This window comes from Dromiciops gliroides, chromosome 4 (assembly GCF_019393635.1).
Source record: "Dromiciops gliroides isolate mDroGli1 chromosome 4, mDroGli1.pri, whole genome shotgun sequence".
Lineage (NCBI taxonomy): Eukaryota > Metazoa > Chordata > Mammalia > Microbiotheria > Microbiotheriidae > Dromiciops > Dromiciops gliroides.
This window is the reverse complement of record NC_057864.1, coordinates 191,865,429-191,877,750: the sequence shown is the minus strand read 5'-3', so window position 1 is coordinate 191,877,750 and position 12,322 is coordinate 191,865,429. Positions and strand designations below refer to the sequence as shown.

The 12,322-nt window shown below is 46.2% G+C and overlaps 1 protein-coding gene across 1 annotated transcript in view; it reads right to left on the bottom strand.

Annotated features, from left to right (window-relative positions):
• The window catches only part of WNT3 (Wnt family member 3), a 96,942-nt gene extending 85,072 nt beyond the window's left edge, over positions 1–11,870 (bottom strand). The window contains exon 1 of the mRNA XM_044004710.1: positions 11,652–11,870. Coding sequence (XP_043860645.1) covers positions 11,652–11,731 — 80 coding nt within the window. The 5' untranslated portion in view covers positions 11,732–11,870. The remainder of the gene's footprint in view (positions 1–11,651) is intronic.
• Positions 11,871–12,322: the final 452 nt, after the last annotated feature.

The following is a 12,322-nucleotide window of genomic DNA, read 5'->3' as shown; positions in this document are numbered from 1 at the left end:
CAGGCTGTATGCCAAATAAGAATGTCACCAGAGCAAGTGAGTAGAGGATGTGCTGACAGTCAGCAGCAGAGGTTTAAATGTCAGCGAAGCCAATAATTAAGTAGAATAGGTGCTCCCTTTCAGTAAACCTGAAAATAGCATTTTCTTAAAGGAACTGAAAGGCAGAACATCTCCAAGAAGTTGTTCAGTAAAGCAGCTTGGTGATCTGACCATCAGTTTGGTGTAAGGAAACAATCATGAGATCTAGAATCAGAGGTTGTTCGGTTCACTTGTATCCAACCCTTCATGATCTCTTTTGGGGTTTTCTTGGCAAAGAAACTAGAGTGGTTTGTCATTTCCTTCTCTACCTCATTTTATGGACCAGGAAACTGAGACAAATGGGGGACCAGGGTTCAAATCCCAGTTCTGCCACTTGCTATTTGCCTGAACTTGGATAAGTCATTTAATAACTGTGGGACTCAGTTTCCTCACTTATAAAACGAGGGGGTTGAACTCCAGCAGAAGCCCTTAACTTTATTTGTATCCTGGACCCTTCTGTCAGTCTGGTGAAGCCCAAGGACCCTTTCTCAGAATCATGTTTTTAAAAACACAAAATAGAATACCTAGGATTACAAAGGAAAAAATTATAGTGAAACGCGGTTATAGTTTAAATGTGTAAAATACTTTGAATGCACATTTTATATTACATTTATTTACATGTAAATATATTTTAGATATATAGAATATTTTCAAATGCATATTCATAGACCAGGTTAAGTGCAGCTAGGTGGTTCAGTGGATAGAGTGCCAGGCCTAGAATCAGGAAGACTCATCTCCCTGAGTTCAAATCTGGTCTCAGAAACTTACTAGCTGTGTGATCCTGGGCAAGTCACTTAACCCTGCTCATCTATAAAAGAGTTAGAGAAGGAAATGGAAAAACATTATAGTCTCTTTGCCAAGAAAACCCCAAATGGGTCATGAAGAGTTGGATATGACTGAAAAGACAGAACAAGAAGAAGACCAGATTCAGGATTCCCAAAGATGATCTTTAGAGACCATTCCCTCTCTAAATCTAAATCTAAAGGAGCTGGAGAATCCTATTATTTTCATCCTGTTACCAAAGGTCCTAAAACCATTAAATTTGGCATCAGATGACCTGAGTTCATATCTTGGCTTTGCTCCTAATGATTATTTATTTGTGTGTCATTGGGCAAGTCGTTTAACCTCTCTGATTCCCTTATAATGGGGAAGGAAGGGTTAAATATTCAACAAATGTACCTGAGGTGTAAACATACACCCAGAGCCAGACAATAGAAAAGACACATATATCAAAGGAGAAGAGCTAGTAGTCTGCCCTGAGAGGGGAATTCATTTAAAATCAGAACTTCCTTATCATCAGAAGAATCAAACCTTAAAATGGGAGTCAGAGAGAAAGTGGACAGTCTGTGCCCTGTGGGAAGAAGAGCCAGCTGTCCTGAGAGCCCTAAAACATTCCCCTGCAGAAGGCAGGAGGTTGGACCAAATGGCCTCCCCAGCTTCCTTCTGCTGCTAGATTGCTGACCCTGTTAGGAGAGGACAGGGAAGGAGGGATGGAACACTCTGGGCTCTGGCTGCTCTCAAATCCTGAAGACCCTTGGGGAAGCTATGCTAAGCTAGAACTCCTGTTCTCTCTTTCTTCTCACCAGTGACTGCTCCTGTTCTTTTGATGTCTGCTTCCAGAGAAAAGGGGAGATTCCTTCCTGGGCAGGTTATGAAGAAGGAAGATACTGGGGTGGGTTGGACCAGGCCCTAAAGGGACTGTGGTGGTAAGGGGTGGGGGGAGGTGGTGTGAGTCCTGTACCCCTCCCACCCACTTCCCCCAAAGAATGTAATTAAGGAGCAGGTCTCTGGCAGGAGCCAAGCTTTTTGCCTTCCGTCTATAAATCACCTTCTGAATCATCTCTCAGCCCTGAGAGGAGCAACTGCTATTTGGGCTGCTCCAGATGGCTGCCAATGCCACTCCCCCTGCCTACCCAGCATCTCCCCCCCCCTCATTCCCTGCAGCTGCATGGAGCCTGGCCTAGAGTGACTGGAGTTCTCAGCTGGAAATAGTGAAGGCCTAAAAGAGCAGCATTACCCGGGAAGAGGAAACAGCTTTTGTCTCCCTATCTCCACAGTTATCATTCGTTTTCTTCCATGTTTAGTCAAATATGGACTAGTTTATCCCTAGGCCTGGAAAGGGAGTGGGGAGAGTGGACCACAAATTCCAGGCAGTCTTATTTCTAGCCCAGAGAGTCCCTATCTGGCCTGAACAATCTTCCCCAAAAGGACCAGTACCCTGAGTCATAAACAGAGGAAATGAAGAGATAGTGGGGAAAGAGAGAGACAGAGATAGGCAGACAGAGAAGGAGAGAGGGAGAGAGGGAGAGAAGCAGAGAGAGAAACAGAGGAAAAGAGAGACAAACAGAGACAGAGACAAGGAGACAGAAAAGGAGAGAGAGACAGAGACAGGCAGAGAAGGAGAGAGGCAGAGACAAAGACAGAGACAGAGATAGAGACAGGCAGGCAGAGGAGAGAGGGAGAGAGACAGAGAGAAAAAGAGGGAGAGACAAAGAGTCAGAGACAGGAAGAGACAGAGAGAGACAGACAGAAAGTTTTAGGCTCTGATGGGGAGTAGGTAGGGAGAGCAAAAAGCCTTAAGTTGTCAAGTTCAAATACTAGGTGACACCAATAGAAGGCCAGTGTTTCCCATTTGGCTGGAGAGGTGTACAAGCAGAAACCACCAAACATCATTGTGTGGTTCCACCACAATATGACTTTATATAAAACAACATTACCCAGGATATGTAGAACAAATGGAAGAATATTATAATTGGGACTGATAGCAGTTTTTGACATCCAGGCCTCAGTTTCCACAACTGAAAAATGAGGGCTGCTGGATTAGAACAGTGGTCTTCAAAGTTGGAGTACATGTACTCAGAGATGTGCAAAATGCTTCACTGGGGGTGGGGACATGCAAAGTATTTCCCATGAGAGGAGAGCAGTACTGCTGTGCGGCTGGCTTATAGTTGTTGCTCCCCTTCCCTTAGCCTGCTCTCATTGCCGGCCATGCTGGATGGTCAGTTGCACCCTCCTTCCTGGGCAGGAAAGCTTACAGATGGGCAGGCAGTGAGTTATTCTCTATCCCACCACTGCAGCAGTCCACCCTTCCCATGTGCCCTGGACTGTACTCTTCACACTGCCCAAACCCCTGGGGCCCTAGGCAAGGACAAACAGACCCTGTTTCCCTGGTGGTGTGGACCCCTTCCAGGGCCTCACCCTGAAGGGGGTGTGTGTATGTGTATGTGTGTTTGTGTGTGTGCACGTGCGCATGTGCATGTGATGTGTGCTTCCCTTACACCTCCACATCTTAGAGAGGTAACACTAGCTGAGGAGTCCTGGCTGCAACAGGACCAGACAGACCCTGCTTCCCTGCAATGTGACCTATGGCAGAACCTCCCTCTCAGGGAAGGATTGTTGGGATGTGTAGTGTGAGACTACAGCACCCAGAATCCCAGGACAGGAGTGGGGGCCCTCACTGGCCCCAGCCAACCAGGCTGCCCTAACATGAGGAAATGCTTACTTGCAAGGTGAGCTATTTCTCTTCTCTTTCCCTTGACCCCCAGGAAAACATGAAAGTCTGGGGCCCCAGGCAAGTGGCAGTAAAGAGAGGCAGAGCTAGGGCAACAGGCAGCAGCAGCTAGCAAGGAGAGGCAGGGACTGGCTTTAACCACCAGTAGGTTTGGGGCTCAGAGGTAGCCAAGTGCAGAACTTTCTCAGGTGAGAAACCTTGCTCAAAAGACCCTTCTTAACCCCACCATCAACAGGAACCCAGGGCCCACCAGAAGATCTTGCCATTTGCTTGTGTCTCCCCCCATTCCCAGCAACAGCAACCCTCTGGACTTGAGATGTGAAGTCCACAGACCACCTCCCCCTTTCATCAGAGAAGAAAGAAATTTAATAACTGTAGTTCAACAACAACAAAAATCTTTGCATAATTGATGGAAAAGATGGGAAATTAATATCATTTAGTTAGCACAATCAAGAAGGCACTTTCTTCCATTTGGATCTGTTTCTTTGAGAAATTTCTGTCTTTCAGCTATGAAAACCAAGGATCAGAATAAACTGGACTTAGAACCAGACCTTTGATTCACTGCATTACAAAATGTTAAATCAAGATAAAAAAAAATAAGCATGCACATTCACCTTGCTCTAAGTAAAAAAAAAAAAATGTAATTTCTTCAGCAAGAACAAAAAGGGCTTTTGTACCATTAATAAAATAAATAAATAAATAGCGTTATTTTAAAAATATCGTTTATCCACCCCATTCTTTTTGTTTGTTTTATGGTGAGGAAATTGGGGTTAAGTGACTTGCTCACGGTCACACAGCTAGTAAGTGTCAAGTGTCTGAGGCTGGATTTGAACTCAGGTCCTCCTGACTCCAGGGCTGGTGCTCTATCCAATGTGCCACCTAGCTGCCCTAACCCCATTCTTTTTTTTTTTTTTTTTTTTTTTAGGCAATGGGGGTTAAGTGACTTGCCCAGGGTCACACAGCTAGTAAGTGTCAAGTGTCTGAGGCCGAATTTGAACTCAGGTACTCCTGAATCCAGGGCCGGTGCTTTAACCACTGCGCCATCTAGCTGCCTCCCCATTCTTTTTAAATATCTATTTTGCATGTGTTTCAGAATGTCTGGCAATATATTAGTATAGTAGTACATGTATATAATTAATCATTAAATTTGCATAGGTTTGTGTTTTATGCTCAGAAACTTTATCAATTGGTGACCAAAAAAAGTTGGAGACTACTGGAGGGGGAGAGGAGGATTCAACATGTTAAAAAAAACCTGTGACATCTTTGGGGTGGGAGCTCCTTCCATAGAGAAGGCTTATCACAACCAGAATAGCTTTTGACAATTGCCTGAGGTTCAGAGGGGGTCAGTGACTTGAGCAAGATCACATAGCCAGTGAATATCAGAGGCAGATTTTGGAACCCTTGTCTTCCTGATGCCAAGTCCAGTATTTTATCCGCTCTACCATGCTCCCCTATCTAACAACACCCCAAATTACATTCTAGCCAAACCTCAACCAAAAGTCACACAAGCAAATCTGTGGCCAAGCCAAGATGAGGACTCAGATCTCCTGATTTCCAGCCCAGGGCTCTTTCCACTCCAGTATAGAGATAATGTGAATATAAGATGAGATAATAGACATGAAAACATCTTGGTAAATAACAAGCCAAATTTAAAGATTCACTGATTAAATAGCAGAATGACAGACACCTTCTGAGGGTAGGGTTTGCTGGGGGAGGGGTAGGATGTCACTCTACCCCTTCCCATCAGGGGCACCAAATGGAGAATGTTTTTCCTTCCAATGTGGCTTTCTCTGGCAATGTGGTTGCAGGGCCTGATGGACAGGGCATGAGCCACAATAGACCTATCATCACAATTTAAATACTGTCATTAAGGGTTCCCACTCCAACCATTTCTCTTCCCTGAGATAAGTGTTTCCCTTTTTCTACTCTGGGAGACCATATCCCCACCATCATGACTCAGCCACCAAACCTGGTCCTCTTATCTGGAAATGAATGCTTCAGTTTCTAAAAACTCACCACCTAGCATAAAACCTGGCAGAAGCTCCACTCCTTGGGGCCTACTCTTATCCACTCTAGTCTCTATCAGCCCAGGGCATCAATTCAATGCAAATCAACAAAACATTTATTGAGTACCTAGTGTGTGGCAGTGGAGACACAATAAATAAGACCCTGTCCTGCCCTGATGGAGCTCACAGTTTAGTAGGGAAAAGATCTAAACCAAATGACAATAATTATAATGGGCCTTGAGAAGTATACAAGCAAGGCACAAACCAGAAAAGTTGTTAAAGGTGTGAGGAAACTCATCAATGCGGATGGGCTGGCACTGGCTAGAATAGCTTAAGATGGGACTCCAGGGTCCTAGTCTTCATTGCTTTCCCACCCCCACCTCCTACAGGCCTCTTGTGCTTTAGAGATATGCCCCATCATCCTTTGTCTCAGTTTCCCTAATGGTGTCAGAAGGAAAAGGGGGTAGTAGGTAAGCATGATCATATGCCCTGGAATAGACAGGGCAAGCTGAGATAGCTGTGCCCTTATTTAGCTTGGCTCAAGAATGGGTTGATTTGGCTATTTACTTGGCTCTCTGGACAAGGAAAGAGGTCGGGGAGGGAGATGTATGGGAGGCCCATGATGGGGAGTACAGTCCCTCATCTCAGACACCTAATGTAACCCTTGCCCCTCCTTGAAATCCTGTTCATCCCAGGGAATTTATCTGGTTTCTCTAAACAGTGGGTAGTCACTACCTACTCCAAATGCCCCTCATACTTCACAGCCTGTCTTGACGGTCATCTTTGTGATCTGATGATGTTAGGGTTGTGCCATCTGAAGCTGATGAGATGTTTGGGGATCCTTGTTTGGAAAAGGCTTTAAGATGCTTGCTTTTTTATATTTTATTTTATTTTTATAATATGAGCAAGTTCTTCATAAGACCAAACTCATTTCTCTGCTCCTTGAATTACTTGTCTCAAATACTCCCCTGATGTAGAGTGCTTCTCTGAGTAATCACCGCATTATCCAGTTTAGGAAATCAAAATCTCATCAATCATATGATTTAGAATACTAAGGGTTAAATGGACTTGGGGAAGAAGAGACTTAAATAGTCTTCCAAGTGACTTGGATTAACTTCAACATTCTATCCCCCTGGGGAGAGATCTGACCTAGCTGGGAGACCACCCACCATGGAAACCTGGGCATCCGATCTGGTATCTGTCCATCTCTGTCTGTCTGTCTATCTTTCTGATCAGCAGCCTCAGCCCAGCGAGCTCTGGCCCAGGGACACTCCGAGCCATCTGTAATTCCTGCCTGCTACAAGTGTTAACACCTGGCCTCAGGCCTTCCTCCCCCACAGTCTCCAGGTGCTTGGCACATCTGAGCTCACTGACCTCCAGAGGGTTTGACTGAACATGTTTTCCTGTCTCAGCGAAGATAGGAGAGGTCGAGACTATGCCATTTTTACAAAAGGGAAAACTGAGGTTGGCCACAGGACAAGCAAATTGGCCCAGATCCTCTTAGTGTTGTCCCAGGATGCTGAGAAGCCCATTTGAGAATCCTCATTCTCAATAACTTTCCAAAATCACATTCATATCTATTACTTCATCGTAGGCACACAGCTCTCCTGTGAGGTAGCCAAGGGCTGATAAGCCCTTCATTTTACATATGAAGAAACTAAGTCCAAGAGAAATGAAATGACTCGATGCCTAAGGTCAGGCATCCAGTTTGGGACAGGGACGGGTCTTCTGACTCCTGAGTCAGTGTTCATTCATCCAATTGTATTAGAGGATATACACTAAGAAAATGGTCTCATTTTCTTCCAAGAAAGAGGAGACAATATCCTCTACCAGCTGTGGGTGGGAACTGAAAGAGTGAACTGCATGATCCAGGATACTCCAGGAGTCTCTCAGGAGACTGGACAACAGCTGCCATTGTGTAACTGAAAGAGCCCTGGCCTTGGAAATGGGAGGTTTGCCATGAATTTGCTGTGTGACTTCAAGCAACATATTTCCCCTCTCTGGGCCTTATCTGCAAATGAGGGGATAGAATTAGATATCCCACCCAGCTTTGACATTCCTTGATTTTGTGATTCTAAATCCAGGCTAGAGCTCACACAGACAGATCTGAAGTTCAGTGTCAAGAGGGTGGGGGGAGAAGCCTTACTTAGACTTAAGAGTTCTGGCTTTTTTTTTTTTTGGTAGTGGGGGGGGGCGGGGCGAAGATACTGACTGAATAATTTCCCTTCCAAATCCCTCTCTAGGGCATACATGTGGGCTAGGTGGGCCAGAGTGTCATAAGCAACTTGAATTTGCCTGTCCAGAATTCTAGGGATCAGGGGTGGAATTGTGTCTTTCCCCCACTCCCATCTCACTCTTCTAATCAGCCCCTACCCAAATTCTAAGAGCCAGCCATGGGGGAATAATGTGTTTCCTCTCTCCATTTGCACAGTTATGCCCAAATAGCTCCTGAAGTTGGCGACTGACCACAGACCCAGGGAGGAATGAGTGGAGGCGGGGCCAGGACGTAATTGCAGCTATACTCCTTGAACCAGAGGAATCTCCCAGGAGAATTGATCACTGCAGGGAAAGCGTTTCCTAGCTAAGAAAGCCCATCCATCCATCCATCCATCCATCCATCCATCCATATATATACATATTCCTCTTTGAAGCTCTCCCTACCAGAGGAATCACTCACATAGACAGTCACAAAGCACTGACATACGTGTCCCCAGATGCAATCACAGGCACTGTTTCTCATGCATAGACACAACACATATGGGGTCACTGATGCTGATAAAGGCACAGGTGAATAACATTGGCATAGACATACACAGTACAAACCCAGACCCAGACATAGGCCCAGGCACTGACAGACACAGATGAGAACATAAACAGCAATATGGGGCATCAACCCTCACACAGGTATGTAACACTGACATTGCCAAAGACGCAGACACAGAACCCCTGACCCTCCCATAGGCAGAAGCACGGACTCATAACATTGACACAGTCATACACGGATACAGACACAAAAACAGGCACAGACACTGATGCAGAGCCAGAGTCACTGACCTTCAGACAGGTGCAGAAACACATTATAGATATGGACACATACACATATATATACATACATAGACCCACAGAGAAAGACAGAGGTACTAACCTTCCTGTGGGCAGAGACAGACACAGAGGGACTGACCCTTCTACAGGCATAGAAAGACACACAGAGGGACTGACCCCATCACACAGGCATGGGCATACAGAGGCACTGGGCAGACTCAGACAGACATAGAAGAACGGCCAGAGGCACTGACCCTCATACAAATACAGACACAAAGATGTACTGACCCCCCCCTCTCTCTCACACACACAGATTCTTGTATAAATAGACACACAGACACAGGCAAAGACAAATGGACATAGGCAGACCTACCGTTACCAACACTGGCAGTCACTGACATGAACACAGGTGCCCCCCCAAGTACTAACTGACCCTCATAGAAATACACAGACATGGTCACTGACACCACCACCCCCTCCACATACAGAAACATGATAAAACACAGAGACACATGAACCTTTCTCCTCCACACCCAGACAAAGCAACCCTGCTTCCCTTCTCTACTCTGATTTGTCTGACACCATGAATACGGAACTGAGGGTGGACCTGGCCTGGCAGGCTCACAGATAGATATCTTTTCTAATGGCCCTTTCCTTGGCCTAATTCTCCCTCTCGTGGCAACCTCCGACTGGAAGCTTTTCAAACCACCATTTAAAAAATCCACCTCCAAACCCAACACTCCTTTCCTTAGCCAACTGATGCCTCCCCAGCTGGCTTTGTCCATTGCTGACAGCACACTCCCGGTACCTTCGACAGGCACAAGACAAGGCTGGCCTCCCCGCCACCACCTTCTGCCTTTTGGAACTGATTTTGCCTCCTTCCCACAGGTCCCCTTCCTAGACTCCTTTCCTTGTCTGGGGGTTCTGTCTGTGCAAAGAACTGAACTCATCCTCGCGTCTGAAGAATGGCTGTGGAGGGTAGGTCTCAGCAGCTACTTAACCCCTCAACCCTCTGCCACAAACTGCGGAAACCTCCATCACCCAAGAAAAGCCCACCCCCTAGAAGATGGGATTTTATTTTCTTTGCCTTTTCTCCCAGGGAAGACATCTCCCCAGCCCTTCTCTTCCTTTAACCACTCAACTCAGTCAAATGCAGGGCTGCATCCCATGCTGAGCCAGTCCAAAGAAAGACTCTGGAGCTATCCTGCAGAGATGACTTCCCAGCGACCTTCTGACTATATAGTTTGAGTGTCTCCTGACTGCATAGTCCTTACTGTCTACAACCTATGTTGCCCTCCTTTCTCTCACCCCCAAAATCCCCCTTCCAGGCCCTCTTTTCCTTCAGGCATAAACAGTGCTACTTTTCCAGTAAAGATAGAAGGGGGGGGTGGGAATCGGGGAGCGAGCACGCAACCACATTTGAGATTTGGCTATTCTGCTTTTCTTTTCTTTCTTTTTTGTTTGTTTGTTTGTTTTTAATTTCGGAGGAGAAGGGTGCTGCAGGAGGAGACTTCATATTTGCCCAAATCGTCATTTTCCCTTTTCCAAAGAAGCCGGGGTGGGAACTGGATAGAAGCGGATGAATTTTACGAGATGGCTGATGAAAAATGCGAATTTGAGTTCTTTTGGACTGTATTTCTTGCAGCAGAGCCCAATGGGCACTTTTCACTTGGGTTCTCCTGAAGGGAGAAGCAATCACACTCCTGATATTTTTGGAAATTCAACCAACCCAAATTCCACCCCAACCTCTTTCTCCCGTCCCCCTCCCCTCCATCATCATCTTGAGGGAAGATTCATTAATTGAAGTTTTCTGGAATGTAGAGGATTGGGGGTGCTGGGGAGACTCGGAGTGATTTAAAGAAACTGGTTTAGTCTCTCACTCTCTCTCCCGACTCCCCTATACCTGCCAAAGGGAGGGAGATTGTGTCATTCGGTAAACAAGAAACAGCTCCCTATATCAGAGAACCACAATGTAATGTTACTCAACCTGCCTCCCACTCCTCATTTTCCCATCTTCATCTTCTAAAATTTGTTTTGTATTTTCCTTTCTCTGAGAGGGAACTGTCCCTTTCTTTCCGGCTTTCTTGTTCCCTTTTCACTTTTCTTTCTCTTTAGAAAAGAAATTAATTTGAAATGGATAATTACTTAATTTTTTAAAAAACCAAAACCTAGACAACTCCATTTAAAACAAACCTTATTTCCTCCTCCACACCCCCCTCCCATCCACCCCCAGTATTGAGAAAGGAAGAAATGAACGAACTCGAAATTAAATGGCACCTTCGTTAGCGGCTCAAGCCGGCCACGCTCACTTTGGAGGGTCTGGATTAACACAGCTTACATAGAAGAATATGATGATTTTTTTAAAAAAATATATCACACCACTCCCCCACCCTCCTACACCCCCAGTCCCTAAGTCCCTTAAAGCCCTTGGCCATTTGAAAAAGGGGGAAAAGATAAATGATTCTTGGGGGGGGAGGTAGATCCCTTTCTAGAGGATGAGCTAGAGTGGGGGTGACAGAACATAAGAATTCTGCACAAAGCCCCAAATTCAGCCAGAATAACCCAGATATGCAGATGGGAGCATGTATCTGTCTGGGTATCCAGATAGACCCCCCCCTTTTAAAAAAGAAGCCCAGTTGCAATTGAAGGAAGGGATTCCGGGGACCATGGCTTTGGGGGGGGGGCTGTTGGATTTAAGGGATGAAAAAAGAGTCCTTCATAAATAGGAAGGGGGGAGGACTCTTCAACCTTTACAATTAATGGAAAAGAAAATGGTGATTATCACAGAACCTAGGACTTTGATTCTGAAATTGAAGGCAATAGAAGCATAGGAATTCAAGCAACCTATTTCTCATGGTGGTGGTGGTGGGGAGCCCTGGAAGGAGGAGAGGAGAAAGGAGAAGCAACGAACTAGTCTCCCACCCTTATCCCCAACACCAGTACCACCTTCCCTCCCCCTTCCCCGCCAGAACATGAAAGAGAAAATGAGGAGCAGGGGGAAAGGCGACTCTTACCACCAAATTGGGTAACCGGCTAAGACCTTGGTGCCACTGAACAGGAAGTAGAAGAGAAATCCAAGCAGGTGGTGATCCATTAGTCCTGGGTTGGAGGAGGAAGTTTGCAGGCAAACATGAAGAGGGGAAGCGAACGCCCCCAATAGTTGGAACAAAGTCCACTTGAAATTGGAAATGACTTTCGGGTTTGTCAGAAACGCACCTTCACCAGCCTCTCCCCCCCCCCCCTTTCCAAGAGCTCAGAGAAACAGGGTTTGAGGATGTCAGCAGGCAACCAATCAGAACGCTCGGCCTAAGGTAAGAGATGAGTCTATAGTTCAGAGCTGTCAATCATGCCTCCCCTCCCTCCCCTCCCTCCCCGGCCCCACAACTTGGTCTCGGGCTGGGAAGGGCACAGCCCTACCAAACTTGTGAAAAAACCCTTTCCTTTGGGGATAATGAGATTTCTCCCCAAGTTCATTTGGGGGGACACCAATGGCCGGTCCCAGCATCTGGCCCCGGAGGGAGAGCTCTACTTTGATGTGGTTCGGCCGACTGACCGTTGGGTGGGGCTGAGTTTATTTATTTATTTGGGGGTGGGGGTGGGGGGGTGGGGGGGGGGAGGTGAAGATAGGGTTGGAGGAGGGTGGGGGAATGGTAGATGATTTTTCTGCTGGGGGCGACTACTAACT